This window comes from Anopheles merus, chromosome 2L (genome assembly GCF_017562075.2).
Source record: "Anopheles merus strain MAF chromosome 2L, AmerM5.1, whole genome shotgun sequence".
In the NCBI taxonomy this organism is placed as follows: domain Eukaryota; kingdom Metazoa; phylum Arthropoda; class Insecta; order Diptera; family Culicidae; genus Anopheles; species Anopheles merus.
The window spans coordinates 28,557,370-28,584,606 of NC_054083.1; the positions used below are offsets into that span (position 1 = coordinate 28,557,370).

At 44.2% G+C, this 27,237-nt stretch overlaps 4 protein-coding genes and 1 long non-coding RNA gene across 8 annotated transcripts; 2 read left to right on the top strand and 3 right to left on the bottom strand.

Moving 5' to 3' along the window:
- Positions 1-106: 106 nt before the first annotated feature.
- Positions 107-16,538, bottom strand: LOC121591626 (serine/threonine-protein kinase Nek8). The gene is made up of 8 exons (XM_041912352.1): positions 15,734-16,538; positions 15,376-15,659; positions 15,027-15,310; positions 14,842-14,959; positions 14,138-14,774; positions 13,933-14,067; positions 13,304-13,407; positions 107-436 (listed from the first exon to the last, which is right to left on the bottom strand). The coding sequence occupies exons 1-8, from the start codon at positions 16,445-16,447 to the stop codon at positions 322-324; spliced, it is 2,391 nt and encodes a 796-aa protein (XP_041768286.1). The 5' UTR covers positions 16,448-16,538; the 3' UTR covers positions 107-321.
- On the bottom strand, positions 537-1,039 carry LOC121591635 (chymotrypsin inhibitor-like). Its single transcript, XM_041912371.1, has 2 exons — positions 926-1,039; positions 537-860 (listed from the first exon to the last, which is right to left on the bottom strand). The coding sequence occupies exons 1-2, from the start codon at positions 981-983 to the stop codon at positions 628-630; spliced, it is 291 nt and encodes a 96-aa protein (XP_041768305.1). The 5' UTR covers positions 984-1,039; the 3' UTR covers positions 537-627.
- On the top strand, positions 6,007-6,683 carry LOC121591637. The gene is made up of 2 exons (XR_006004553.1): positions 6,007-6,338; positions 6,401-6,683. It is a non-coding gene; the product is annotated as an uncharacterized LOC121591637 (long non-coding RNA).
- A 657-nt stretch (positions 16,539-17,195) lies between the features above and the next one.
- LOC121591631 (40S ribosomal protein S4) lies at positions 17,196-19,465 on the top strand. Its single transcript, XM_041912358.1, has 3 exons — positions 17,196-17,279; positions 17,837-18,095; positions 18,743-19,465. The coding sequence occupies exons 1-3, from the start codon at positions 17,277-17,279 to the stop codon at positions 19,267-19,269; spliced, it is 789 nt and encodes a 262-aa protein (XP_041768292.1). The 5' UTR covers positions 17,196-17,276; the 3' UTR covers positions 19,270-19,465.
- Positions 19,466-19,727: 262 nt separating this feature from the next.
- Positions 19,728-22,016, bottom strand: LOC121591628 (BTB/POZ domain-containing protein 9-like). 4 transcript variants are annotated; one of them, XM_041912354.1, is made up of 3 exons: positions 21,861-22,016; positions 20,963-21,793; positions 19,728-20,261 (listed from the first exon to the last, which is right to left on the bottom strand). In XM_041912354.1, exons 2-3 carry the CDS (start codon positions 21,750-21,752, stop codon positions 20,068-20,070), a joined length of 984 nt encoding a protein of 327 aa, XP_041768288.1. In that variant the 5' UTR covers positions 21,753-21,793; positions 21,861-22,016; the 3' UTR covers positions 19,728-20,067. The 4 variants fall into 4 exon arrangements, 3 of the variants coding, with proteins under 3 accessions (XP_041768288.1, XP_041768289.1, XP_041768290.1); XR_006004552.1 differs by having other exon boundaries at positions 20,170-20,635; positions 20,701-21,793; XM_041912355.1 differs by having other exon boundaries at positions 20,170-20,868.
- Between the last annotated feature and the right edge of the window lie 5,221 nt (positions 22,017-27,237).

The window sequence follows — 27,237 nt, forward strand, 5'->3', positions numbered from 1 at the left end:
TTGATACCCTGTAGATGAGCAAGCGAGTTTACATGAATGGACAGATGACGTGACTCGAGAGCGGAGGCACGATTAGCAGATGGGAAGGTGGCATTTGCGTTGTAAAATTGATGGTAGTTTTCTTTGGACTATTTCGAAATAAAATTATCAGGAAAAAAGTAACATAAACACAGTTGTTTAGTTTTGTATGTTCTCTGTAACTCGTTTGATTTATTTTTACACACACTAAAAGTTTGTTTTTATATTTCAACTAACGAAGGCACTGTTCTAGCAATCACCTAAGTACGTTCCAGCTTTGCCTCTCTGTTCGCTATGAAGAACCTATGCCAACGGACAGTTCGTTGCCACCAGCACGAGAATGCTGTGCTGCAAAGGATGCACATCGAGCAGCTTCACGTACGATCCCGCGCTTTGCTGTTGCTTGGAGGAGTATAAACTGAACAGAAGGTTAATGCACAAACCGTCAATTCATCGAGCATGGCATTGTAAAAGAACAGTTGATGGTGGAGTGCAAGTACTATAGAGTGAAACAAACGTTTGGTGGTTTAATTAAAGCTTTATTTTGCACATTCTACCAAGCAGTGCTAAACATATGATTTGAACTATTACACTAGTTTCACTTCCAGTTTAACCGAAGTAGTTTTTGTACGGGCACAGGTAGGGTTGCACGCAGATACGATTACTGTTTCGTAAGAAACCCTTGCGGCAGAAGCATCCCACTTCACACACCATTGGACATTGTGTGGAGCGTCGGCACTTTTCCGTGCACGAGTTGCCACAGTCCGTGTATTCTTCGTTTCGTTTGCAGACTGGCCGTTGCGTGGTTTTTACCGGTGTCAAGATGGTCGTTGGGCTTTGTGCTATCGTGAAGGGACAACGTGTTATAATCCGGCAACTAGTAAGGACACCCGAGTTTACAGCTTACCATATACACAAATCACTAACACGGACAGTACGGTGAATAGAAAGCTTATTTTGTACATTCTGATACCACTTGGCTGGATTACGAAGGAACGAATGTCCACAGATGGTAAAGCACTGCTTATATATCGTAATCGGTGGTCCAATGTTCTAGAAGCTATTTGAAGCTTCTTTACCATTCCTGGACTGTGCAAAGAAGGTGGCCTAAAAATATTGGCCAATGCTAAAAAACACTTGTGCAAACTTGTGCTGCCTGTACACGCGCCAAAATTCTTAACGAAACGAAACGAAACTCAAGGTTGGTCAGGTGGCAGCCAGCTTGTAACGTTAAATTGTGTCGATAATGTGGGCGCCACAGTTTGAAGATGTACAATTTGCGTCATGAGTTGAGATGATGATGATGATGATGATAAGTCTCACCTCTTACCCCAACACAGGTTTGAGAAGGACGGAAGTATCTTTACGACAATATTACTCTGAGAGGTATATTGAAATATGTTGTACGAGCAACTGGTGTAATCGGAAAATATTCAGCGGAACCCGCAGAGTCATACACACACCCTGTACGACCAACATAGTTTCATCAAGAAAAAAACGAATCAATCCATCGAATACAATGATATTCCGTAGCATCATTTACGTAGCCCGCCAATAACCAATATATGGATCTGGCGCACCACTTATCAGGACACAACTGCGACATGCATATGGCCAGTTCCACTGGTACCATTGGCTTGCACTAGGGCACTCTTCCAAAGCAGGTCCTAGAATTGACCTAATAGATCCCGAATATCCACTGGTAAGCGCGCTATGTTGACTCCTACTAGTTTTAATGATAATATTTCAAGAAAAATATTATCATCATCATGAAGATCGTGCTGACAACTGCAATTGCACAATTAATGGGACATCTACACATATTTCACATAATACAGTTTGTTTAACATATATGACGCACCTACGTTTGAAATCTTCTTAATTCTAAATTGTATTCTAGATGTAGTGTTTGTAAGTAAGTAAAAGCTCGCAAAGTGGAATTGGATCACCAAAGTGATGGTCTTACGCTAATAAGTAAATACAAGAAAGTTTCAATATTTTTCTTGATTACTTGATTCTTCTCTTGGCACTTTATGTAATCTTACAGAAATAATTAAGTGAGCGCTCATAGCTCTGTGATTTCAACGACAAATCAAATCGACTAATGGGAATCGACGAGCCCATGAACATGAGAAATCTCTAAGAGTACGTGAACAAGGAACATGACATGATAAATTACAAATATAATTCAATCCATTTGGTGAAAGGACTATAATTTAAACGACGTTAATCAACTGGCAACGTCAAGAGAATTCCACCCTACTCGAACAATACATGTTAGAATGCCTGCATTGGAGTAAGAAGGTGTATATGGACTGCGTCGAATAAAACGCGTGATAATAAAAGAACCCTTAGTTTAGGTTTTTAGATCGTTGCAATGGGCTCATCGTTTGCCGAAAGGGTTGGAGGAAATAAACCAGCCAGCCACTCATGGGTTCTCTCTGCAGTAAGCTGATCTTCGTGCAGTTGACGTGGCGTGAGTATCAGAGAGTGATCGGTCGCGAGGATCGTTTTGGTTGCTTAGCGAAGAGCTCGGGGACTTCGCATCGAAACAGTCCGTTGTTCAGTTGGATTATTAAAGTGTTTTTTTTTATTTTAAAAAAAGTTGATTTATTAAATTTGTGTTCGTGCACATTTATCCATGTCATTCAAATAACACGGACATAAAACAAAGCTATTGCTGAACATTTTGCATAATGTAAAATGCAATTTCCGCGTTTTTCGTGACTCAACAAATCTTATAGTCCACTTATAGTAACAGTAACACACTGAAAGATAGTTCATAAATTATTTGTGTTATTTTTTGTGTGTGTTTTCCAAATGGTATGTCATCGATTGCGTGCGATTACAATGCAGCCATTTAGGCACCAACATAACCAGCCCACTGTTTATAAATACTTTTGGGATGCCTACATTTAGGCGACTAAGATTGTTCTACACTTTTAGAACTGCTTTGTATGTATAAACTATATCGTTCACTGTGAAATATACAGTTAGAAGTACCTAGTCTTAAAAGCCTTAAAGGTCTTAAAGAAGAAAAAAAACAATTGGAAAGGTTGATGTAGTGCTAGGCTTTAAAAAAATGAGACGTTTTAAAATTTTAATACTTAATCAGAAACACGCAGCCGGATAGTTAGTTCTTGTTCATTCGGGGCATGAACCAACGACGGTCATGCTGTTAAGTCATGCATGTTGACACCTATTCGACTGTACCGTTCAAAAGAAAACATTATAAAAACTTTTTCCATGAAATTTACGAAGAATTTATTCGCACTTCATCAAAAGATGAGCAATATCATTCCGCTTGGTTTTGTCAAAGGTTTTGATACGATGCAATTGCTGCAATAGATTGATGGAAAGTGTATTCCGAGATACCAATATCACTCTAAACAGCAATCAAAAAAGGTTTGTGTATTCATGTGGTTTTGAGCCTTTACAGCTGAGGTGTACAACACCAACACTCGAGGATAGAGATTGCTCTTTTTTGGGATCTCCAACACTAAGCCTGAGGCAATAAATGATGCATGTTTGAGCAGTCTAGCTAATAATACACAAAATGAAATGCAATAATGACAACGTTCGAAAACATTTGCACTTACTCTAGCTGCTCGTGTGCTTATTTTCTTTGCTCAGGTGCGTTAGTGTATCTGTGTGTTATTGGGAATGGTTTTTACTATACAGCCACCTCATGTCTTATTGTATTCAGTATATAAGAAGCATGCAGATGGGCTTTTAAAATCACATCTTCTTAAGGAATCCTTTAAAACAGTACGACTGTGAAACGTGAAGTGCCTTCTAGCAACCATGATACGTCCACTAATTGTTCTGGTTGCAATGTTGTTTTTGCAGCTTTTATTTCCTCAGGGTAGAAATATATTTTTCAAAAGTTGAAATACTTCTTAGCTTATTTTCTCTTCTCGCAGCACAAACTCAAAGTTCTCTGATTACACGATACCTAGCATGTGAAAATCAAAATGAGATGTATCTGGAATGCAGTAATAATCGGGATTTTATATGTAACACACCGTACGGCTCTCCTTCGATCAGTCCATCTAGAAAAGGATGTTTTTGTAGACCGGGATATGCTCGAAATAGTGCTAACAAGTGCGTTCGTGCGTTTAAGGGTGTGGAAAAACAATGTAGAAATGGACTTCTAGGATGCGTGGTTTGCCCCTTATAATTCAAATTGTTTGAAAAACACTTTCCTTTTTTGTATATCAAATCTATCGCAAATTTGGCCTATATTGTCCTTTCAAACTCTATAAAAATGTCCAATAAAAAAATTGTTCCCTCAATTATGATCAAATTTGTATATGTAAAATATAAACGTAGGACCGGTCTGCTGGTCGTACGAGTTGTGTGAACTGGTATGATTTAACAACCTGCCCGTCATGGATTCGAGCTCCGAATGGGTCGTGCCTTCATACGTATGGATACGATGGCTGGGGCATGTTATGAGGTTGTCGGCCAGACTCATGCCCCACCAAGAAAGTGTTCGACAGCGATCCCCAGTTCCTGAAGGGCATGAGACACACTGTCATTTGTTGATACAGGTAGTCTCCGAGACATGTCCCACAGTCTGATGACAGCTCCATAGTATGCTTGCAAAATTCCACAATTCGGTTGCAACACTCCATTATATGATTGCAAACCTCCACAGAATGCTTGCACGATTCCACTACCCGGTTAAAACATTCCCTTAACCGGTTGAACTATTCCATTATATGACTCGAAATACTGTAATGCTCAGGTTGAAGAATCTACCACTAATACTCAACCTTCACATCCTTTCGTTGACCGGTAACTATCCAATCGCCCCGGCCACTCTCAGTTGCGTCGCACCCAGCACACCATGCACTCAGTACCGAGCTCGTGCGTCTCCCCACCGTTCTGGTAGATCGTGCAGTTGCTACGGTACCGGCGCACCATTGCGCCTTTCCAGCGCACCTCCTGAAGTGCTACTATCTTAAAGCCGCGGGCCCAGACGTTATTGTACAGGATACGGGTACTCCCATCCGATGAGAGAGATCTGCAGTCCCACGTTCCGAACTCCCAATCATAAGTTTTTTTTCCTAGCAGGGATCTAAACCGACTGGTCCGATACGGTTATTCAATTTGTTCTACTGTTCGATGCTGTGGTGGTTTTGAGGAGGTGGTTTGCAAGGCCTCCTCCAACCTCCTTTCCCGTGGTAGGGCTTACGCTCGCTGGCTTCTTAGCGGGTCTCCACACGTCGCCGGCTAGCCGTCTTATTCAACAGAGTCTATTTTGGCTTTCCATCAGGCAGACCCTTGCGTCCTCTCATACTGTACCGTTATATAGTTATTATGTTTCTATGCGAAAAGTGTAAACAAAGTCCAGCGTTAAAGTATATTGGCAAATTACAGGGTTTCCACTCGTTCCGGGCTCGTGTAGCGTACCGTAATGTCAAACTATCCATACAAACAGGCACTGTACGGTACGCTAGCCCGTAACGTGTGGGTGCCCGCTTAGAGTCTTCCAGCGAGTCAAGACGCGATAAGCCAGCGCGATCCTGTATGAAAGGAAAAGATTCAAAAAGGGTATAACAATAAACTTAAATTCAAAAAAAAAAAAAATACAAGAATTACAGCATTTATAAAAGTAATCGAACACATTCCACATGCTGCTTTTGTGTATCTTGCTTCTCTTCTTTACTCTTTATTTTATCTCTTCTTTATTCAGGTGTAGCTGGGTAATTGTATGTTTCGTATTTGTATGATGGCGTAAAACATTACAGGCGACTCATGTACATGTACTAAATACCAACACACAGATGTGATAAATTAAGAAAAAAACTTCCGACTTAAAAAACTTAAGAAAAAAAAAAGATACCCTCAGACGATATGGATTCTGCACAAAAATCTCCAATCTGGCAATTATTGTCCTCGTGGAGGGGAAAACCATTCAAGATTCGCAAAGGGGAAATCAAGTAGCAAAAACATCCATTTGCTTTTGAGGGCACCTAATAGGCAAAAGTTGTGTGACAAAATTTGCATCGTAGTAACCAGCATGTTAAAGATGCCATAGTGTCAATAGCAGGATCAAATCAGGTCAAACACTCGCTCATATTGTACTAGCTGCTTTTGTGCCTCTATTATTTGTTCAGCTGTGATCGGATATCAGCTTGTGGTGGAATATGGCCGCTGATATTCTACTAGTATATAAGAAGCATGCAGATGTACTTTTTAAAATCACATCTTCCAAAAGAGTCATTTAAATGCGAAGAGCTTTCTAGCAATCATGTTACGTCCGCTAATTATTGTCGTTGCGGTGCTGTTTTTGCAGCTTTTTATCGTTGCAGGTATGTAAGGTACTACTTGTACTTCAAATGCTCCTAAAACGGTGTTCTTTTTTAATCAATAGCACAAACTTCTAGACTCACCACTCGAACTCCAACCTGCAAGGTAAACGAAGTGTATTACGCATGCAGGGCATGTCCGAATCCGGCTTGTAAAAGGGTATCAGAATGTTGGATAACGATTTGTAAAAGCGGATGTTTCTGCCGGGCTGGATATGCTCGAAAGGGTGATGTTTGTGTTCCTGCCCAATTCGAACTAACTTGCACAAATTGGAATAGATCAATCTGTGCTAAATATGGTTTTTTGGCAATTTGTTAATTTTTTAAAAAATAAATATAAAAAAATACCATAGGCGTATTCTATTCTTATAATCGAGTCATCTCGACGTCGAGTTGATGCAGTTGAGTTGAATTGATGAGTTTTGTGTGTTCATTTGTATGGAAAAGTTCACTTTGGAGTTCATTTTCTCGACTTGAGTCGCCTGCCTACCTGCTTTCCTAGCTGTTTAGGAGAAAGCACAAATGTTGTACTGTTCACAAAATGGTAGATTCTCAAACAAGGGAACAGATCTACATTGCGAACATCTTGTTAAAATAGAACAAATGATCCACATTTGTACACTTGTGTAATGGATACTTACTTTTACAACATATTTAATACATTTCACTTAAAACCCTACACTCTCTGTCAACCCTAAAACCCTACGACTCTATCAGACAAGCGTTCGCTGCTGAACCTCAAGAGAGAACGATCGGTTTTTGGGCCCGATCACTGCCACCAAATCATTGAGATCGAAACAACTGACAGTTGTCACATGATATCGACAAACCAGTGTGCCAATGTCAAGCAAAGGTGCTGACGTTCACAGCACTGGCTTACTCATTCAAACGTAACTTTGAAGCAACAGGGCTAAATGGTGGTGTTAGTGAACTGATAAAACTCGGTGACGAAACAACAGGACCCTACACTGCTCTTCTTTGTTCAGGTGCGTTCGGTCATAGAGGCTTCTACTATACAAACACCACACGTCTTGCTACATATAGTATATAAGAAGCATATCGATGTACTTTTCAAATCATATCGCCCAAAAGAACCTTTTAAGGCAGCGAGACTGTGCAACGCGAAGAGCCTTCTTGCAATTATGTTACGTCCCCTTGCAATTCTTCTAGTTGCGGTGCTGTATTTGCAGCTGCTGGTTGTTGAAGGTACGTATGGTATTGCTATTACTTGAAATGCTCCTGAAACGGCGTTCTTTCTCAAACACAGCAAAAACATCTAGACTCATCACTCGAAGGCCAATCTGCAAGACAAACGAAGTGTATTCTACATGCAGTAAATGTGGAAATTTGATTTGCAACACGTTCATATCTGATTGTCCGCAGACATGTCAAAGTGGATGTTTTTGCAAATCTGGATTTGCTCGGAAGGGTAATGTCTGCGTTCCTGCCGCATTTGAGCTACGCTGCGTAACTGGAGAGAGAGTGTACTGTCCGAAGCTTAGCTACCTGATAAAATGCTGAAACTGTTAAATAAATTTAAAATAAATCAATCTGAAATTTATAGTTCAAAAGAAGATGACTGCTACTGTCTACCTTTTTTAATATTTTCATGTAACAATTCCAAGTAACATTGTTAAAGCCCCAAAATCTTTTTTTACAACCTTGTAGGCTATAAAACTAAAGTAAATCAAATTGTCTCATGTTTCAAGCCTTAAACCCAAAAAATAAAGTGTTTCCAAGTCAATCATGTCTAGTTAGATCAGTTTTCGATAGTTGTGAAAAGTTCAACGACGTATAATTTTTATTAAGTCTGGTCAGCAGTTCACAAACGTTTATTCTACTTGAGATATTTTGCGAATTTTGGATGCAAATTTGTGTCGAGCATTAGTGCAACTGCTAGTACGGGTCTATAAGACAAGCTCTAATAAGCAATTAATAGTACGACTGACGAGGAACTACATTACAACACGGTATGTAAATTACAAAGACAGTGCTGAAATACAAAATACAAAGTGTAAACAGAACCATACTATCGAGACGTCTAGAGTACGGGATTCACGAATGAAAGAATAGAGTGGAAATTAGTGTAAATCCCACACAAAGTGGAACAATACAAACGAGGGTTGCAACCGGTTCCAGGGTTCGATGTTGGTGTGATTTTTTTTAGTGCGAGCAATATTATCTTTACATATTGAGTAGCTTTAAAGGGTATATAAAGGGCGGTGAAATGATCATTTGCTAGATTATTCCCTATAAAACTACACTCTACCACGCTCTACCTTGCAGTAACAATGCAGCGCGCCCTAATTATTCTTGTAATTGTTTCGTGCATTCAGATACAGTTTCTCGATGGTAAGTGACGAGAAGTACCGATTAGTTTGTGTGTTAAAGCTCATAATTGCTGTATTGTATGCTTTTTTTAAACAGCTCGAAAAACTTGCGGAAGAAATGAGGTGTACTCTGAATGCCACAGCCAATGCCAACCAAAGTGTGGTGATCGCCTAGATGGTATATTTTGCACAAAAGTATGTGTTAGAGGATGTGGTTGCAAGTCCGGGTACGCAAAGAAGGGTAACGCCTGCGTACGCTATACAAAAGAGAATCGATGCGTTAAAGTGGTAGCACGCCATGGACGATCCCACTGCGCGGAGACAGGGTCATATGTAAAATGTTAACTCTAAGGTGTATGTAAAATAAATTGTGTTAAAAGATTAGCAATTTCATACACAGATTTGAAGAAAAAAAATGAGTAAAACACATACACATAAATACATAAATATACTACAAAATATGCCAGAACCATGGCCAGAAACATGCCGTACCGTGTCCTGCCGCGTGCCTCACTCGACCAGCTGCTCGCAACCACAACTCTCGCACGCAAGACACAAACTAAGCGGCCAGCGCTCAGTGTGCGTACGACACCTCCACTTCCATCTAACTATTCTAGCGCACGTCACTAACTACTGCAGTATTTAACCAGTACCAATATGCGGGTCCACAGATGCGTAAAATATCAGATGTTACCCATATAAACCAGTTTTTTTGTGTTGTGCACACGTGATTTTGTGTGTTGTGCACACACAGCATTTGCTAAGTGCTAAGTGAATCTGCTTATGCAATTTCTTAACACGGCGATTATACTTATTTTTTTGTTATAGAAAATGGTTATCTGTTGTACTAGCTTGTTGTTATATCATCTTAATAGCAACGAAAGGGTAACAAGTTTGCCAAAAGGTGAGCTTTTTTTCGAAAGCCCTATTTACTACGTTGTTCAATCATTCCTATATATAATAAATCATTCCTATAAATGATTATCGGTTATAGTATCATCAAACGAGCATATAAATATTATTGCAATCGCTGGAGAAAACAATCAGTAACAGTCGTCTAATTGACCTATCAATAACGGTTATAGTAGTATTACGACACACCGACACAGCCTTACCAGCCATCAACCAAAGCATCTTGTTTGCTCATATGCCGAACGGCTTTAGCGTTTGTTGTGTAAAATGGCAAATTCTCAAGGACATCAAATACGTCATCCAATCGAGGATTACAGTGTTTCGCATATGAGGTAAACAATGTCACAACAAGTATTCAGACATCGACAACAAAGTCTGTTTCCAAATTTGAGCGATTTACGCACACACCTAGCTGAAAAGCAAGTCTATGTATCAGACGCTACCACAAGGTTGATGATATTTAAAAAGGTGTCTCCGTTACAGTGGTATATTAAATTAATGATACAGTAGTAATCGAATGATATTACGTTTAATTGTCCTTGCACTTAGTAAATCTTTCAAACAATCGAACGTCTTCGTACTATAGCTTGTATCAAATTTTTGATTAATTCGAATGATGCCACCATCATTTTAGCTATGTGAAGAAAATTATACTATTATTATTATTTGGCACAACACAACCGCTGTCGGTCAAGGCCTGCCTGTATCCAATTAGTAAAGTTTACTTGACTTTCAGTGACTTATTGTTACCATAGCAGGATAGTCAGTCCTACGTATGGTGGCACGATCTATTCGGGGCTTGAACCCATGACGGGCATGTTGTTACGTCGTACGAGTTGACGACTGTACCACCAGACCGGCCCATGTGAAGAAAATAAAAACATCAAAACTAGGACAACTAGTTGCCGTGGCTCTTTCATTTCCTCATCTAGATTAGTCGCAAACTGTCCGCCAACACATATTTTCATGCATTTTCTATTCTCAAGGATGTGCAGTGTAGCAAAAGTAGCTTGGGGTGTTTTTGTTAACACAACTTGGTAAAAAAAAATTGTCCAACCATCATCAAGATTGTTATAAAGCAGAATTTGGACATAGCAAGGACATGTGTTTTTTTATTTGTCGTGAAAAACTAAACTCTCTAATTAGGAGCCTTACTTACAATCCGAGATTCTGGCGAATTGACGCTTTCCCGGCGATGGTGTATAACATTATGAATTATAATGTTGAATTTTCTTTAGTATTGGGCGGATAAGTAATTAAAAAAACGTGACAAAACGTGATAAGCAATGGAAAAAACGTTACGGCAACGAAAAAATCACAAAATACTCAAATAACGCAAAGGTTACTTTCAGCTGCTTTCAGCTGTCCTAGCAACATCTGTATCAACGCATCCTCGGGTATAAAAGAAGCATGCGCACTTGTTTAGAACGGTTTACGCCAGCTACACACCATTGCGCGAAATGTGAATAGCTTTGGTGCGCCGTGATCATGCTAAGACTACAAATTATTCTAGCTGTAATGTTGTCCGTACAGTTGGTGTGCCTGAATGGTAATTTCTAAGAAAAAAAAAACAACCCCCTTTTAAAATGATTTTTAGTGCTAATTTTGCCTCCATAAGCATGTATGAAATGAAATAAATATTTGAAGTGACGAAACTATGCTGTTCTTTTTTTACACAGCACAAGTGCTACAAACCACGCCACGAGTCACAATATGTCGACGAAATGAAGTGTATACTAGTTGCGGCAATAGATGCAGAAAGCGCAAATGCAATGATGTACTACCTTTGATGTGTATTCAACGATGTGAGACGGGATGCTTTTGCAAACCCTACTTTGCACGCAACAGCAAACGCGTTTGTGTTCCTTCAAACCTTATAACGAGATGCCTGGAATCACCATGTCTAGGACCGAGACCCTTAACAGTATGTTAAAGAGTGTTGAATGAGTCCTGAATGTACAGTTAGAATATGTTCGTCAGGTTCTCACGATTATAAATACATTCCCAAACTATTGATTCTTATTGACTAGTCCAATGATTTCTTTGAGTGAGACTAAAGATGAACAATGTTTTATTTTCCACACAGTAAGCATTTAATGGCATTTGTGTTCAGCCTCATTCGATGCCTTAGTCCACTATATGGTTAAAAACATGTAGTGCAGGCACTACTAAAATCATGGAAACGGTAACAGTTTTCTTTATCACCGTGCAACCAGACATTCGATTGATTTTGGCTACTCTTTCACGATGCACGGCATAAAATTGTCTCCATATGTCTGGTTGCACGGTCAAAAGGTCTTCTTTATTTTGCTCAAATCTGGCGCAGGTTTTTGCATTCGGTGTTTCGCGGGTTCTCAACAGTGGCAGGTTCAACGGTGGCAGGCCGCCGAAAGTCCCGTCGATTTGGGGTCCCCGTCCAAAAATCCATAACAGTGGATAGAGCAGTCCTGTACTCGGGTAGGGCCTCATGAACGATGGATGTTGTGGCCTCGTGACGAAGGAACCCTTTGATCTCATCCCAGCTCCTCAACACCCTTAAACATGGCACTGTGTGACAGTGTGTACCCAATCTAGTCTCAAGCCTACAAACACTGCTCTAAAATCTTTGGAGCCTACAAACTTTTAGCAAATTTGGTGTATGAATTAAGGATTGGCAAAAGTCCGGAGTCGACTTCGATCCGACTCCGGAAGGTATGTCCGCCTAGCATTATTCGGAGTCTTTCGGTATCGTCCGGAATTGTCCGGAGTCGTTCGGAGTCGGTGTCGTCTGGAGTCGTCCGGAATCGCCTGGAGTCGTTGGTAACCGTGCGGAGTCGTTAATGGTCGTCCGGAGTCGTTGGTAGTCGGAGTCATCCGGAGTCGTCCGGATTCGTTCCGAATCGTTCGGAGTCGTCGGAGTCGTTCGGAGTCGTTCGAAATCGATTGGAGTTGGTGTCATCCGTAGTCGGCCTTCGACACAAAGAGGCGAAGTGCACGCGCAAAGTAAAAGAAGAAAAAACACAACGAAATGAAATGCCTTATCACAAGCACATTGCATCGGACGGCTCCAGTTGACTTCGACCCACTCCGATTCCGGGTGACTCCGATCGACGCTAGACCACTCCAAAGGACTCCGATTCCGGTCGACTCCAGCCGACTCTGGACGACTCGTACTCCAAACAACTCCGGACGGCTTCGAACGACTCCGGACGACTCCGACTCCGCGCAGAACTAGTGATTAGGATTTAGGAGGACCGTATGCTCACAGGACTGCGGCAAGCACAAGCAACAGTACGATGAAGTTACGATGCATTTTGTATTGGGGTTTCGGTTGCGGCAATCTGGCCGGCACTGAACGAGCACCATTTATGTGTTATTTCTTAAAAAACGGGAACGGATACCACGTGTGGCAGTTTTGCTTGACACATCTTGCGAACGATCGGGGAGCTAATGCAACATATGGAACACATTTCAAACACTTGCGTACACAACAGATATTTTTAGATTTTGCACATTGAAGGTCGCAGTACAAATATGCGAATTCTAGATTTTGCTATACCCTACTATTATAGGCACAATGGTAATGGAATTGTAAAATATATTGTAGTGTACTATTTTACCTAAAAGAATATTTATTTTCAGGAAGAATATATTTGGAAAAAAGCGTTTTGCAAGAAAAAATCAATCGTGCGCAAAATGTGTGCAAAACACAAGCAGCGTACCAGCTGTGTGTCCAGATGTACTTACGCTAGAACGTCGGCTGGTTCGAGGATGGTCTCCTGTTTGTAGAGAGAGGTTAAGATGTTGGCTAGTGCCGTCGTACTGTTAGCAACCGTTGCCAAGGAAGGCCGCTGCAAGGAGAAGCAACACATAGGGGATAAGCGGGGTTATCTAACTGCTATTAACGATCTACCTCTAGCGGGGTTAAGGTCGGTGGATGTTTGCCAGTACAATAAGATGTGATTTGAAGTTTATAGAAATACTTAATAATTAAGTATGATTTTAGTGGTCACATTTACAAGACAGTTTTTGTACTAGTTTCAAAGAGTGGCCCGGTTGTCGTATAAGATATCCATGTGGAACGCTCACTCTATTCGTAAGTTACAAATAGCCATTTAATTGCGATGATACTATAAGACCAAAGTCTCCAAGACCGAAAAAAAGGTTAAAGGTGATGAATATTACATTTTAAAACTAATTCCCCTAAGAATGACAGTGCAAAGGATGGAATTGCTGTCGCCTAAAACTATTTTCTAGATTTTAGAACATTGTTACGCGCATTGCATACCTTTGGGGAGAAAAGGAACAAAATTTACGCAAGGGTATGCAATTCGCACAACACAAATATCACTTTCGTACAGCGCACACATATTTACCTGCTCATTATTGCTTCCGGCACGTGATTCACTGCAATCCTCTGCGCTTTCCGGTGTGCCGATGCGCGTTCCCCAGTGTACAACACAATTGTCGTCAGTCGTCGCCACCGTATACGAATGGTTACATTTCACATTCTACATAAAGAAAATCACATAAGATTCAACATTAGTCGCGATTCTCCCAGTACTCCCGTCCCTCTCTTACCACAACGTAACGTGACTGCAGCTGCCGGACGATCGATGGTTGAGCCAGTTCAAATTTATGCCCAGCACCGCGCTGCCCGCCCGAATTGTCCCCAAGCATAACCAGCAAGCCACCTTCGATGAGAAATGCCGCATGCGTATCCGCCACACTGACCGCCACTATCTTCGGGCGTTTGGCCGCATCGAGATGCACCATGCGCAGTGTAGCCGTGCTGGCCACTTTACGGCCCAGACCGAGCCGATTGCCCGCATTGCTTCCACAGCAGTAGCAATCACCCTGCGTGGTGATGAGAATGGTACAGTCCGGACCGGCGTACACCTCCCGCACGTTCTGCACGAGCTGCGGCAGGATGACGCGTTCCGGTTCGAGGGCAACGTGAATACGTTTGCCAAGCGCTAGCGCACCATTATCACTGCTGCCCCAGCTGTACACGATGCCACCCTCGGTTAGGGCCAGCACGTGCGTGGTACCGCTCGAAACCTGCACGATGGGGGTGTGTTCCAGTTTGGCGATTTGCTTCGGCACGAGCAGTGACGCTCTGTTCCCCTGCCCGAGACATCCGTTGCTATTGTCACCGCAGGCAAGCAGCAGCCCGGTAGCAGTACGATAGATGCTAAATCCATCTCCAACAGCAGCACTAAAAGGAAAAGAGAAGGAACCCGTACCAGCCCGTCCATTCGCTTACATTCGCGCTCGCTCCTTACCTGACTATTCGGCGCGACCGGATCGCATCGATTCGCATGGGAATGTGGTGCCACGTTTCGAGTGCATCGTGGCCCAGCTGGCCCTTGTCGCCTTCGCCCCAACTGTACACAGTGCCGTCTGCAGTAAGTAAGTAAGTAAGTTTGTTTTAGATACGATCCTACTCACATACTGTTCGCCTAATTACCTTCCAAAACGGCTACAAAATGTTGTCCACGTGTGGCTACTTGCTTGATCTTTATCGTCGGTGGTAGATGCAACGGTGCCAACGAGGAGGACGAACCGAATGAGTGTAATTGATAGAGTACCGTACGTTCGATTGGATGATTTTGATTTAAATCCGTACCAACCCGGGCCGTCGATCCATCTGCATACGATTGGGCAGTGACACGATCGTCCTGTACCATCGATTCGACCTTCAACAGTAGTTCCGGTTGTTTGGATTTTGAATGGTGCGCTTCAAACTGAAAACTATAAAAAAAATAATACTGTTACATAAAACTTTAACTGTACACCAATCCATTCAAATTCCATACCCTTCGGCAGATCCTAAATTCTTGTAGATAAGCGGAATCCAGTACTGCAGCAGCTCTGAAGCGGATGGCCGCGCGATCGGCTCGATTTGAAACATTAGCCCCAACACGTGGCGCAGCGAGTCGGAGTAACAAGCCGGCAGTGGCACGTACTCTGCGGTCATAATTTTGCCCACCAGTTCGGACAAGTTCGAGGCGGTAAATGCTTTCTTCAGGCAACACATTTCACCGATAATGCATCCCAGCGCCCAGACATCACTTTTTTCGTCATACTCCTTGCCTTCACACTGTTGAAGGTGAAGAGAAGAAAAATAATGTTAATGAGTGAAACTAGAAAACAACTCCTTTACGGTAATCTTACCATCTCTGGGCTGAAATAATAGGGCGTCCCGAGCACGGTCTGTGCGTGCACGTTGCTGTTCATGATTTTCGATATCCCAAAGTCGCCCACCTTCACCGTGCCCTTGCCGTGCAGGAACACATTGGCCGTCTTCAGATCGCGATGCAGGATGTTCTGCGAGTGCATGTAGCTCAGCGCACTGGCCAGCTGCTCGAATATGTTCAACACGAACCGTTCCGGCAGCGGTTCGCTTTGGCTGCGCACGGCCAGCATCTGCGCAAGTGTGCCTCCGTCTGCGTACTCCATCTCGATCAGCAGCACATCGCCGCGCACGGACGAACCAAGGTAGGCGATGATGTTGGGATGGTGTAGCTTGGAAAACACCTCCACCTCGTTCATCGCCATCTCGCGCTCGGGGTTGGCCAGGTTACCGAGCGCTATCTGCTTCATGACCACCTGTTGCCCGTCCGACTGCCGCTCGTACAGAATCGCGACACCGAACGAACCCTGACCTACGGAGCGTACCTTTCGATAGCCGGTCAGGTCCAGCACATGTTGCGGTCCTTCCGTACCTTCTCGGGGGGCCACGGTGGCAAGCGTTTGGCGAGGCGAAGGATTTGGACCAAGCAGGGTGAGATTTTGAAACCGACTCAGCACGGACATGTCACCGGTCGTTTGTGTTGGTCCGTGTTTTGGTTTTTGGCTGAAAGCAGGACGAATTTCTTTAAGCTCCATTGGATAAAGGTAGTCGAAACTGCTGCGTCCCGTTTGGAGTTGTTGTAAACAGTAAATAAACGATTGTGCGAAAAGTGATTTGTTGTGGCTCTACGATTACCATGGTTGTGCGCTTTGAAAAGAGCGCAAGCGCTGTGATTTTTGAAGGGATTTTAAAATTTGTTGTTTAAATTTGTGCTTGGTGTTTTTGGTTATTTTTGAATTAAAAATAAATTTTATACCGAATATACTCAACACAATTAAAATTCAAGGCTTTTAAATAATGTTTCACATTTCATGGCGTGAAACATATGTAAGGGCGGTGGCAACGCTCATCGGATGCGATTTTATCGGACGTGATTTATATGGGATTTGACAGATAACGTCGGACGTGCGATTTCGTCGTCCGACGTTATCTGTCAAATCCCATATAAATCTCGTCTGATAAAATCGCATCCGATTAGCGTTGCCACCGCCCTAACTGTTGTTTTCAAATTTAACGATTTGACAGCAGAGTCCCAGTGAAAAACGTATAGTACTACAATAGCACTGTGAGATGGTGTCAGTTTTCGCAAAAAAAATATTTTTCAAACTAGCAATCATTTAAAAAAAACTCAAATAAATGTAAAAATACAATTTTAGCGGTGATACCTACAAAAATTGTTTAATTATTGACTTTTATTAGAAAATTTCCTTTAATTAATTTTGAATTTTGAAATCGCACACACGCAATGACAGGTATAAATTGCCACCAGATGGCGCTGGTGAGCCCCATTCAGCCACTGCACGCTGTTTGACAACTTCCGGCCGCTTGTCGTTTGTCGTTTTCTTTTCGCCCTGAACTATCAAGATGGTAAGTAACGTGTGCGGAGTTTCGGAGTGAATTAAATGGAATTTGGCCGGTAAAACAGTGTCGATTGTTCGAAATCTTACCGTCACCGGGTAGCCAACACGTTACCCATCACGGTGGTTGTGTTGGAAAGTGAATTGCGGCAGAATGTGTGTGAATAAACCGGATTACAAAGGTGCCACATTGTTGATATTTGGAATGCCGGATGCCGCGAGCAGCAGCAGCAGCAGTTCGTTCGCATGCCTGCCTGGCTGTGTTGCAATTCCGCGGGTGACAAGTCTAGCATGGAGCGGATGAGAGAAGCACCGCAGTTATGTTACGATAAATCTTTCGATAGTTCCACCGCGGACAGCATAGCTTAACCTTCCGGTGTGCCTTGAGCTGTGGTTGAAGGGAGAAAAGGAGGCGCTGGTAGGTTAGGGTAGAAGAGAGCAGTGTAACAGAAGCTCCGAAGGCCAATTCCATTCACTCCGTATTTCCAGCGAACTGTATTCTATGAGTTGTTACAACAATATTCTAATTATATTATCTTTTCTCTCTCACTCCTTCTTACTTTCTAGGCGCGCGGTCCGAAGAAACATTTGAAGCGTTTAAATGCTCCACGAGGATGGATGTTGGACAAGACCGGCGGTACCTTCGCGCCGCGTCCGTCCACCGGCCCACACAAGCTGCGCGAATCGCTGCCGCTGGTGATCTTCCTGCGTAACCGCCTGAAGTACGCACTGACCAACAGCGAGGTGACGAAGATTGTGATGCAGCGTCACGTCAAGATCGACGGCAAGGTCCGCACCGATCCGAACTACCCGGCCGGATTCATGGGTACGTATTCCAGTTTTAGCAGAAGAATGTTAGCTTAGCAACTGGAGAGGAAGAAACAGTGGGGGTGTGGTGGTTATGGCACTATCGAAGCGGGCTAGCGAATGAAACAAGCGACGTCTGTCAAATCAAAGTTGCCAAGAGGAACATTTCTCCATCGACGGTCACTGAAGGCATTGCTAGTGTATACTAGATGGCCTCATCAGTAACATAACTAACGGAGACAGTACGAATTGAGTGAATTAAGCAAATGTGAAGTCCCCTAACTGGCTTGGTGAAACAATGCTGAAGTGTATTAATGTAATGAGGAAACTGATTCCTAATGGTGAAAATTGAGGGAAAAATCGGACATGTCAATAGAGGGAAAACACACTGTGGTTTAGCTCAGTTTGGGCTGAAGGAACCATTTCATATTACGCCCAATCGAAGCGGGTTTAGCGAAATAATAAGCATCGCCCGTCAAAAATGTGGCCAGAGTATAGTTACTCCATCGACGGTCATTGAAGGTTTTGTTAATTGATAGCCTCTCAATAACATATTTGATGGAGACAGGTCTTTACACAAGTGATTTAATGACTGTTGCTGTCCGTCCATTACTGTACAATTAACTGATCATGCTTTCTCTCCACTCTTGTTCTACCCCCTTCCAGATGTGATCAACATCCACAAGACCGGCGAATACTTCCGCCTGATCTACGACGTCAAGGGCCGCTTCACGGTGCACCGCATCACGAGCGAGGAGGCCAAGTACAAGCTGCTGAAGGTGAAGCGCGTCCAGATCGGACCGAAGCGCGTGCCGTTCCTGCTGACGCACGACGGCCGCACCATCCGCTATCCGGATCCGCAGATCCACCAGCACGACTCGATCCAGTACGACATCGCCACCGGCAAGGTGCTGGACGTGCTCAAGTTCGAACCGGGCAACCTGTGCATGATCACGGGCGGAAGAAATTTGGGCCGTTGCGGTACGGTGATCCTGCGCGAGAAGCACCCGGGATCGTTCGAGATCGTGCACGTGAAGGATACGACCGGGCACGTGTTCGCGACCCGCCTGTCGAACGTGTTCATCATCGGCAAGAGCACCAAGGCGTACATCTCGCTGCCGAAGGGCAAGGGTGTGAAGCTGACGATTGCCGAGGAGCGCGACCGGCGACTGGCCAACAAGGCTGCTCAGTAAGCGCGGGAGAAGGCGGAAAGGAGGGGGGTAGAGGCCCTGCCCTGTTCCGGGCGAACAACAATTCCGTTTGTGTGTGTGGAATGTGGAAAATGATCGGAGAAGAAGCGAGAGGACAAAAAGTATGTTCCGTTTGAATGTCTACCATCCGGTTCAAATGCAGGAGCATAATAAAGCCTAGAATATACACAAAAATCTACGTTTGTTTGTGTTTCAAGTCCTTTGTACTAGATAGAAAATGTTAGAGGATTGAACAGTAAATGGCAATAATGATGCAAATTAGCAGGGGCCAAGAGCGCGGAAAGTTTAGAAGTTGAAGGGCGAATGGTAGGGAATGGTTTCTGCACAAACCCGTTAAAAGGTGTAATACTTCTCTGCAATGGATTCTATACAATCGGTTCGATAAGTATTTTCTCTCGAACGTCAATTTTACACACCAAGCAAACGAAAACGGATCATTGAATCTCAATCTATAGGTTTATTATTTCTGCTCAACTGTAGTGAAGGTATTTGGTCCATGTTCCGATAGCGATTGTCGATAACGTCTTAACGGCTGCGCCAGTCAGTCCTTACGATTCGTTCGATGCCGAGTTGGAGGCCGCAGATTCGGCCGATTCGACCGATTCGACGGAATTGACCGGTGTCTGTCCCATGGCCGCCGCCAGCAGGGCGAAGAAGGTCGCGAACAGGAACTTCAGATCCATTTTTCAGGTGGAAGTGGTAGAGCTTTTACTTGGTGGTTGTTTGTTGGCTGGTGAAACCAAACTGATGATGGTTAGACGAGACCGTGCGGTGCCCTTTTTATACCAACGGGAAACTTACGGGAAGTTTAACTTTCTTTCCAGAAGTTTCGGGTTTGCTGAACCAGGGGCCGATCACTTCCAGTAAAGACGAATTCCATTGTCTTTGTACACGGTTCTTCTTCCTTCCGGTAGGATCGGCACACGGTACACTTGGCTGGCTCAGTGACTGGCAATAATGCTGAATGGAATTTACTGTTGATGCGAATAACAAACGGTTGCGTGTGAGACGCAGTAGGCGGAGAATAGTATGAGGCGTTGTTTGTAAACAACACGCGTGGGAAGTAGATAAATTTGCTAACGTTTAAAGTTTTACTTTTGAAGCTGGTTGAAACAATCGACTTTATTTCTAATCCTTTCTTCGTGTTGTTTAAACGATTAAAAATTCCAGATAATTCTATGCTTTTTTTGTATACGCAGCTACGTGCACGTGTTCAAATTTCAAAGCCAAGTCAGTGTTTCTCAAGCATGGTGATTTTTATCAGTGTTAATATGAAGACGTTCAAACTGGTTTTGAGTTGTCTTAGAAAAATTAGGTTCAATTTGCCGCTAAGGAACACACAGAAATTCTATTAAGTATAGATGAACAAAATCCTAAAATAATTTAAAAAATCGGCAAAAGTTCCTGCCCTACCACTGGCCGGTAAGAATATGATCCTGGTCTACAAAGCTTTTCGTTGGAGAGAACGAGAGTAAGATGAACGTAATTGATTATGTATGGTTTTCGCAGGTCAAAGTATGCTCGATGAACTTGTCCAGCCAGACGTCACCTTGGCGTTAGCAGCCACATCTTTATTTCTTGCTGGGGATACAAAGATTACAGTAAGCTAGTACACAGTAAGCAGCTACTAGGATTGCTAATTGAAACCATTTTTTGTTCGTTTTTACAAACTCACTTTTGCCTGGTGGGGGTTGATAGGGATGTAGACCGATTCCATCCTGGATGGAAATTATGTTCAGCAGATGTTCGGTATTAACAACACCGGTAGGTCGCACTATTTGCAGTAGATTGTTTCGAGATATCGCTGTATATCGTACTCTCCCATAAAGATATGTTTTCTTTTCTTCCGCTACATCGTTATTGTTGCACCATTTGTGAACGGCTTGGAAAATTTCGATCTCTTCGATGTGCTTGAACCTTTCACGACCGAGCACCATGACAAGCGTGTCGAACGACAGATTGCTTAGAGAATCGTGTTTGATTACGCTACACGCATTTCCATCAATAAATTCGTAACATTTATCCGCCAATTCCGCCAGATCGAGCAGGCGGGCCTCGTCTGCAATGGTACACACGTTGGCCACAGTCAACACGCCATACAGGTAGTCTGAGATGGCTTTCACGAAGGCAGTGATGCCATATTGGTGGACTAATCCGAGCAAGGTCAGTATGTCGTCCACCTCCATGTCCTGCAACTCCAAGGAGCCGGTGTAGATGTACCGGAGCAGCTGCTTGAAAGCGGTCGAAGAGACATCAAGCGTTATTTTGCTCTGGTTGCTCTCCTTCAGCCCACCGTACAGTAGTGCCCGGAAGTACTCGGACCGAGCTGCTAAAATTGCACGATGCGCTGGAATCTGCTCGTTCTGTACCAGGAATGTTACATCGGAATAATCAACCGATGTGCACAATTCTCCCAGACATACTAAAACCTGATCCGAATGATCGATCATACTGGTGCTAATCATTCTTAAGTGCGCGGTAGGATTAATCAAACATTAAGAGCTGGCTGTTATGGAAAGAAGAGCGATAAGACTTAGAAACTAAATTGCGTATCAATTACAGTTTATACTTACTCAAGAAAGACAAAGTTCGTCTTGAGTGAGCACTTTTGCGGTACCAGTGGTATTCGAAGCGGCAAGTAGCCTGATGGTGGGAATCGGCATCTTGACAGGTCGAGGTAGTGATTGTTTACATTAAAAAAAAAAACAAGCTGGGGATGGGTTTGGCAAACAAATCCCAAGTAGTGGTGAACAATTCGCACCGAACCTACTAGGATCAGTTCCGTTTTTCTGTACAACGGATGAACCGAGGATAAATAAAAATGGAATGCATTCTTTTAGCCCCTGAATATGATCGAACATATTAAAACTTATTCAGGTTCATTCACGGTTATCAAAATAAGTAACAAAAAATAATGGAATGAATCTTCATTATCTGTTATGCCCTTTATGGTGCTATCAGATTTGGTAGATGGAATTGGAATTCGGCCGTCAAAATCGATACCAGTGATCTTTGTGACATTCAAATTCTTGTCTCTGGTGTAATAACGTGCAGGGAATCTGAAATTGAATTGGTTTTTTTTTCGTTTTTCTGTTTGAACGATTTAAACGCATTTAATTTTGTTGTGGGCAGCCGTGCCGACCCCTGGACTTGCCGTGGCAGTTGCGCTGCCACCGGTCAACGTCCAGGAGGACGACAGTGTGTCACACACACTGTCGCACACACTAAGCAGCGCAAGGCTTAGTGTGTGCCGAGCGCACAGTTAGAGTGTGTTAGCGAGCCGATCGAGCAGGAGCTCTCGGCAGGGGCGCTCGGTGCGGCTGGTGCGCGGCCACCGTACTATTATATTTTAAAGTGTATTGGTTGTTTCGTTTATGTTTTATTTATTATGTACGTTATAAGTGTTTTAATAAAAGTAAAAGTGCAAAACACAACAGTGGCGACGAGGATGGGATCCTCCTGCGTAAGGGGGATCCAACAAGAACCCGCGGAACGCCATCGCGATCGGGCCCATCTCGTTTTTGCTGCATCATCGCAGCGGCCATCGCGTTGGCACCGGTCCCCGTGCTTGCGGGACACCGCGAACGGTTTGGGTCGCCACCGCCGCCAACACCGAGGCTCCCGGCTGCCGTCCCATCATTGGCGACCACATGGGCAGCCGAGCACACACTCTCGGCGACAAGGAAGGTCGTCGGGCTGCAGCCCCAGCAACGCCAGCAGCACCAGAGGTGAGGCACCTTTCCGCCTTGCTGCTGGAACATCGGATGGGCGTCACATTCGCCCATGCTGCAGCCCCAGCTTCATCGGGCGAGGACGCATTCCGCCCAGCTGCAGCAGCAGCAGTGCAAGGATCCATCGGCGACGAGCAATACCGCCCCGGCTCGAGCTCAGCACATCATCGGCGAGGCAGCAATTCCGCCGCGGCTCGAGCCCTGCCTCTCACCACGGCGACGTACCATTCCGCCTCGGCAGCACAACAAGGATCGGCAACGCACAAGTTGCATCGGCTGCAACACAGCAGCACACATCGGCGCGAACGCTTTCACCCTGGCTGTAGTTGAACAGGCGTCGCCAATTGCGCCTCGGCTACAGCCACAGTGTCCAGAGGGAACGAGGTAGCATGCCGTCCCGGCTGCAGTCGAACGGGCGTCACCAAATTGCGCTGCGACTGCAGCCACAGCATAAAAGAAGGGCGATGAGCCAACGCATCGTAGGAGGGCGAGGAACAATGCCGCCCGAGTATTTTCATCTCTGCCGCCCGTCATCAGAAAAAAATACATCGCTGCTGCCCTGGGGCGAGGATCATCATCATCATCGTCATCATCATCGCGGCATCATCATCATCGCGGCACCTTCATCATCGCGGCACCTTCATCATCGCATCATCATCATCATCATAGTTATCATCATCGTCATCATCATCGCCGTCACACCATCGCCGCCGTCCCAGGGAGCGGCACAGCAGCAGCATCACCGCCGCGTCATCGCCATCGCGGTGTGGCCCGAGAGCAGCAGCCAGCGCTGCTCAGCGCACCAACATCGGGGTCCCCACATCTTGGCAGCATCGGTCGGAAGGGTTCACCACGCCGGTATTCCCTTAGTGGAATACCCCCGCGTCGGTTCGAGCCCTTCGGTATTAAAAGGGGGAGATGTTGTGGGCAGCCGTGCCGACCCCTGGACTTGCCGTGGCAGTTGCGCTGCCACCGGTCAACGTCCAGGAGGACGACAGTGTGTCACACACACTGTCGCACACACTAAGCAGCGCAAGGCTTAGTGTGTGCCGAGCGCACAGTTAGAGTGTGTTAGCGAGCCGATCGAGCAGGAGCTCTCGGCAGGGGCGCTCGGTGCGGCTGGTGCGCGGCCACCGTACTATTATATTTTAAAGTGTATTGGTTGTTTCGTTTATGTTTTATTTATTATGTACGTTATAAGTGTTTTAATAAAAGTAAAAGTGCAAAACACAACAAATTTAAAATGGGCTGTTGTTTACGTTTTTTTTAGCTCTCTGACAGTTACATTCCTCTCGGTACAGAATCTACATAAGGCAATCCGATTTCATTTTTAAAGCCATGGCCATTTCTTTCAAACGCGCTTTGCCATACCGATTCCAATTCCATCTACCAAATCTAATAACACCATTACCGGTAAGGGATTAGAAAATCGGTAAGGACTAGTGATGGGCGGGTCGACCCGAACCTATCGGGTTGGAGCCATCCACATGTGACCCGGAGCGCTCCGAGTCGTAATTTTGATTCCAGTAGGTTCGGTAGGCCTACCAATAAATAATCAGAATTTACGTAGGCGTGATGTACAGATAGGTGAACGCACGTTTGAAGTCGTCCCAGAATTCATCTATCTTGGGTCAAAGGTCAGCAACGACAATAGCATGGAAGCTGAGTTGCGCGCAAGGATGCTGGCTGCCAACCGGTCATTCTACAGCCTGAAAAATCAGTTCACCTCAAAGAATCTGTCGCGACGGACGAAGCTGGGACTATATAGTACCTATATAGTACCAGTACTCACATACGCCTCTGAGACATGGACACTGTCCAAATCTGACGAAACCCTCTTAGCCGCGTTCGAGAGGAAGATGCTCAGAAGGATAATTGGCCCCGTATGTGTGGAAGGACAATGGAGGAGCCGCTATAATGACGAGCTATACGAGATGTACGGCGACCACACTGTCGTACAGCGAATCAAGCTCGCCAGGCTCCGTTGTACGGCCATGTTGTACGCATGGAAACGGACGACCCAGCCCGTAAGGTCTTTTTAGGCCGTCCACAAGGACAGAGGAGGCGTGGTAGGCCCAAATTGAGGTGGCAAGATGGCGTGGAGGCGTCCGCCATTCAGGCCGGGATAACGGACTGGCAGACGAAGGCGCGAGACCGTGGGCGGTTTCGGACACTCCTGAGGCAGGCCAAGACCGCAAAGCGGTTGTAGCGCCGGATAAGTAAGTAAGTAAATAAGGTTCGGTAGGTTTAGTAGGCTCAGTAATGCATATGCGACTCCGACCCGTGGGTGCAACGAGTTCAGTAGGTTCATACGAGTTCAATAGGTCATACGAGTTTGGTAAGTGCATAGGAGTTCGGTAGGTTCATAGGAGTTCAGTGGGTTTAGTAGATTTGGTGGGTTCAAGCGAGTTCAGTAGGTTTGAAAATGCCATGTTGTTAAGTCGTACGAGTTGAAGACTGTACCACCAGACCGGCCCGACAAAAAATAAAAAAGGTAGTAATATATAATTACAGTCAGAATTCAATAGTTGAAGACTTTTTAGTTGGTATGCTATTTAGTTGAACGCTCAATAGTTGGCTGACAATTCAATTAAAAAGCATGCGTTTGTATGGCAGTACCGGGTTTTGAAAATTAACAAAAATCTCATGGCCTGCCGAGAAATATTTCAGATTTTTTTTGTATGGAAAAACGTGCCAACTAAAAAGCACATGTTCAATAGTTGGCAGGGAATCGAAGTTCAACCAGTGAGTTCGGGCTGTACTTGCAACAAAAATGTATATGCTCCGTTGCATACATAGTATTGCACATTATACGTACATTTACGCGATGGTCCCGCCATGGCTTCAAACCCCGAAAGGACCGTGCTTCCCAATACATGACTGACTATTTGGCTATGGGTAATCAATCAGTCATTCAAAGCCAAACCCACTAGGGATTCAAAAAAAAAGAAGAATATATTTACAATAAAGAAAGTTTACGTTTTTTAACGAAATGGAGAAAAATTTTAGTAGTTTCTTTTCCAAACCTACCAAACAATAATGAGTATGACCCATCACTAGTAAGGACCAACCAAGGATCGGTATGGGTGCAAATTGCTTTTAGGATATTTTCCAGTGTCACTATGGGTTTTTTTATCAGTTCCTCGGATTTAGGATCGCTTCCAAGATCAGAAGAGATTTGGAAACAGTTCTAAAACCAGTACAGGTTCAGCATCAATTTCAAAATCAATTTGGTTTGTGTTTGTGATTAGTTTCAAGTCCGGTAATTCCAGGGCCGGTATATGTTCGGGATCAGTTTCAAGATCGGTATGGTTTAGTTCAACGGGTTCAGTATCAGTTTCAGAAAAAGTGGAGAACAATTCAGAACAAGAGTCAGGAGTTTCAGATCAATTAATGTTTAATGTGTATTATTATTAACCAAGGCACTGCAAAGCCCTCTCAAAATTACTCAATTTAAGTTTGAGTATAAATTTCATTTCATTCAAAAAGATTGGCAAGGCAAACACAACATTCCTATTAAATTACGATTCGGCACATTTCGGATATTTATACGTGTAGTGAATTCCGCTGCCGTGGTTCCGAGCTTGTAACGTTCGTCCACACTGTGTATCAAGCGGTTCACACAGAGCATCAGATTGGGGAGCCAAGAAATGCCCGGGACTCATCGATAGCTAGCATTGGCTTACGTCGTACTGTCCTGGCAGGTACGTAAAGAAGGATCCACGAAAGCAGCACAATACGATGCTTCCCATCGAGTAGCTCGGTAATAAATGCTATTCTGGCCTGTTGTTTGCGGTTAGTGAGGGGTGGAAGTCCCAGCAACAAACATCTTGTCTCGTATTTAAGGTTCGAGTTTAGCATTAGCTTGTCCAATTAGGAGTTCTGCATTAGTTTGTACATTGGACTGGGTTTAGCAACCGTTTCTTTTTGCGTACATCTCGGAGTTGACATTTTGAGCGTTAGTACTTTACGGAATCTCTTCTTTGGCTCAACAACCGTTGTCGGTCAAGGCCTGTCTTGTCTTGCCTGTCCAGTTGTGGGGTTGTGGCTTTGAGTGACTTATGGATTACCCCCCATAGCAGGATAGTCAGTCCTACGTATGGCGGCACGGTCTATTTGGGGCTTGAACCCATGACGGGCATGTTGTTAAGCCGTACGAGTAGACGACTGTACCACGAGACCGGCCTGCTATGGGCATACTTTGCGCCTGAGCGCATAC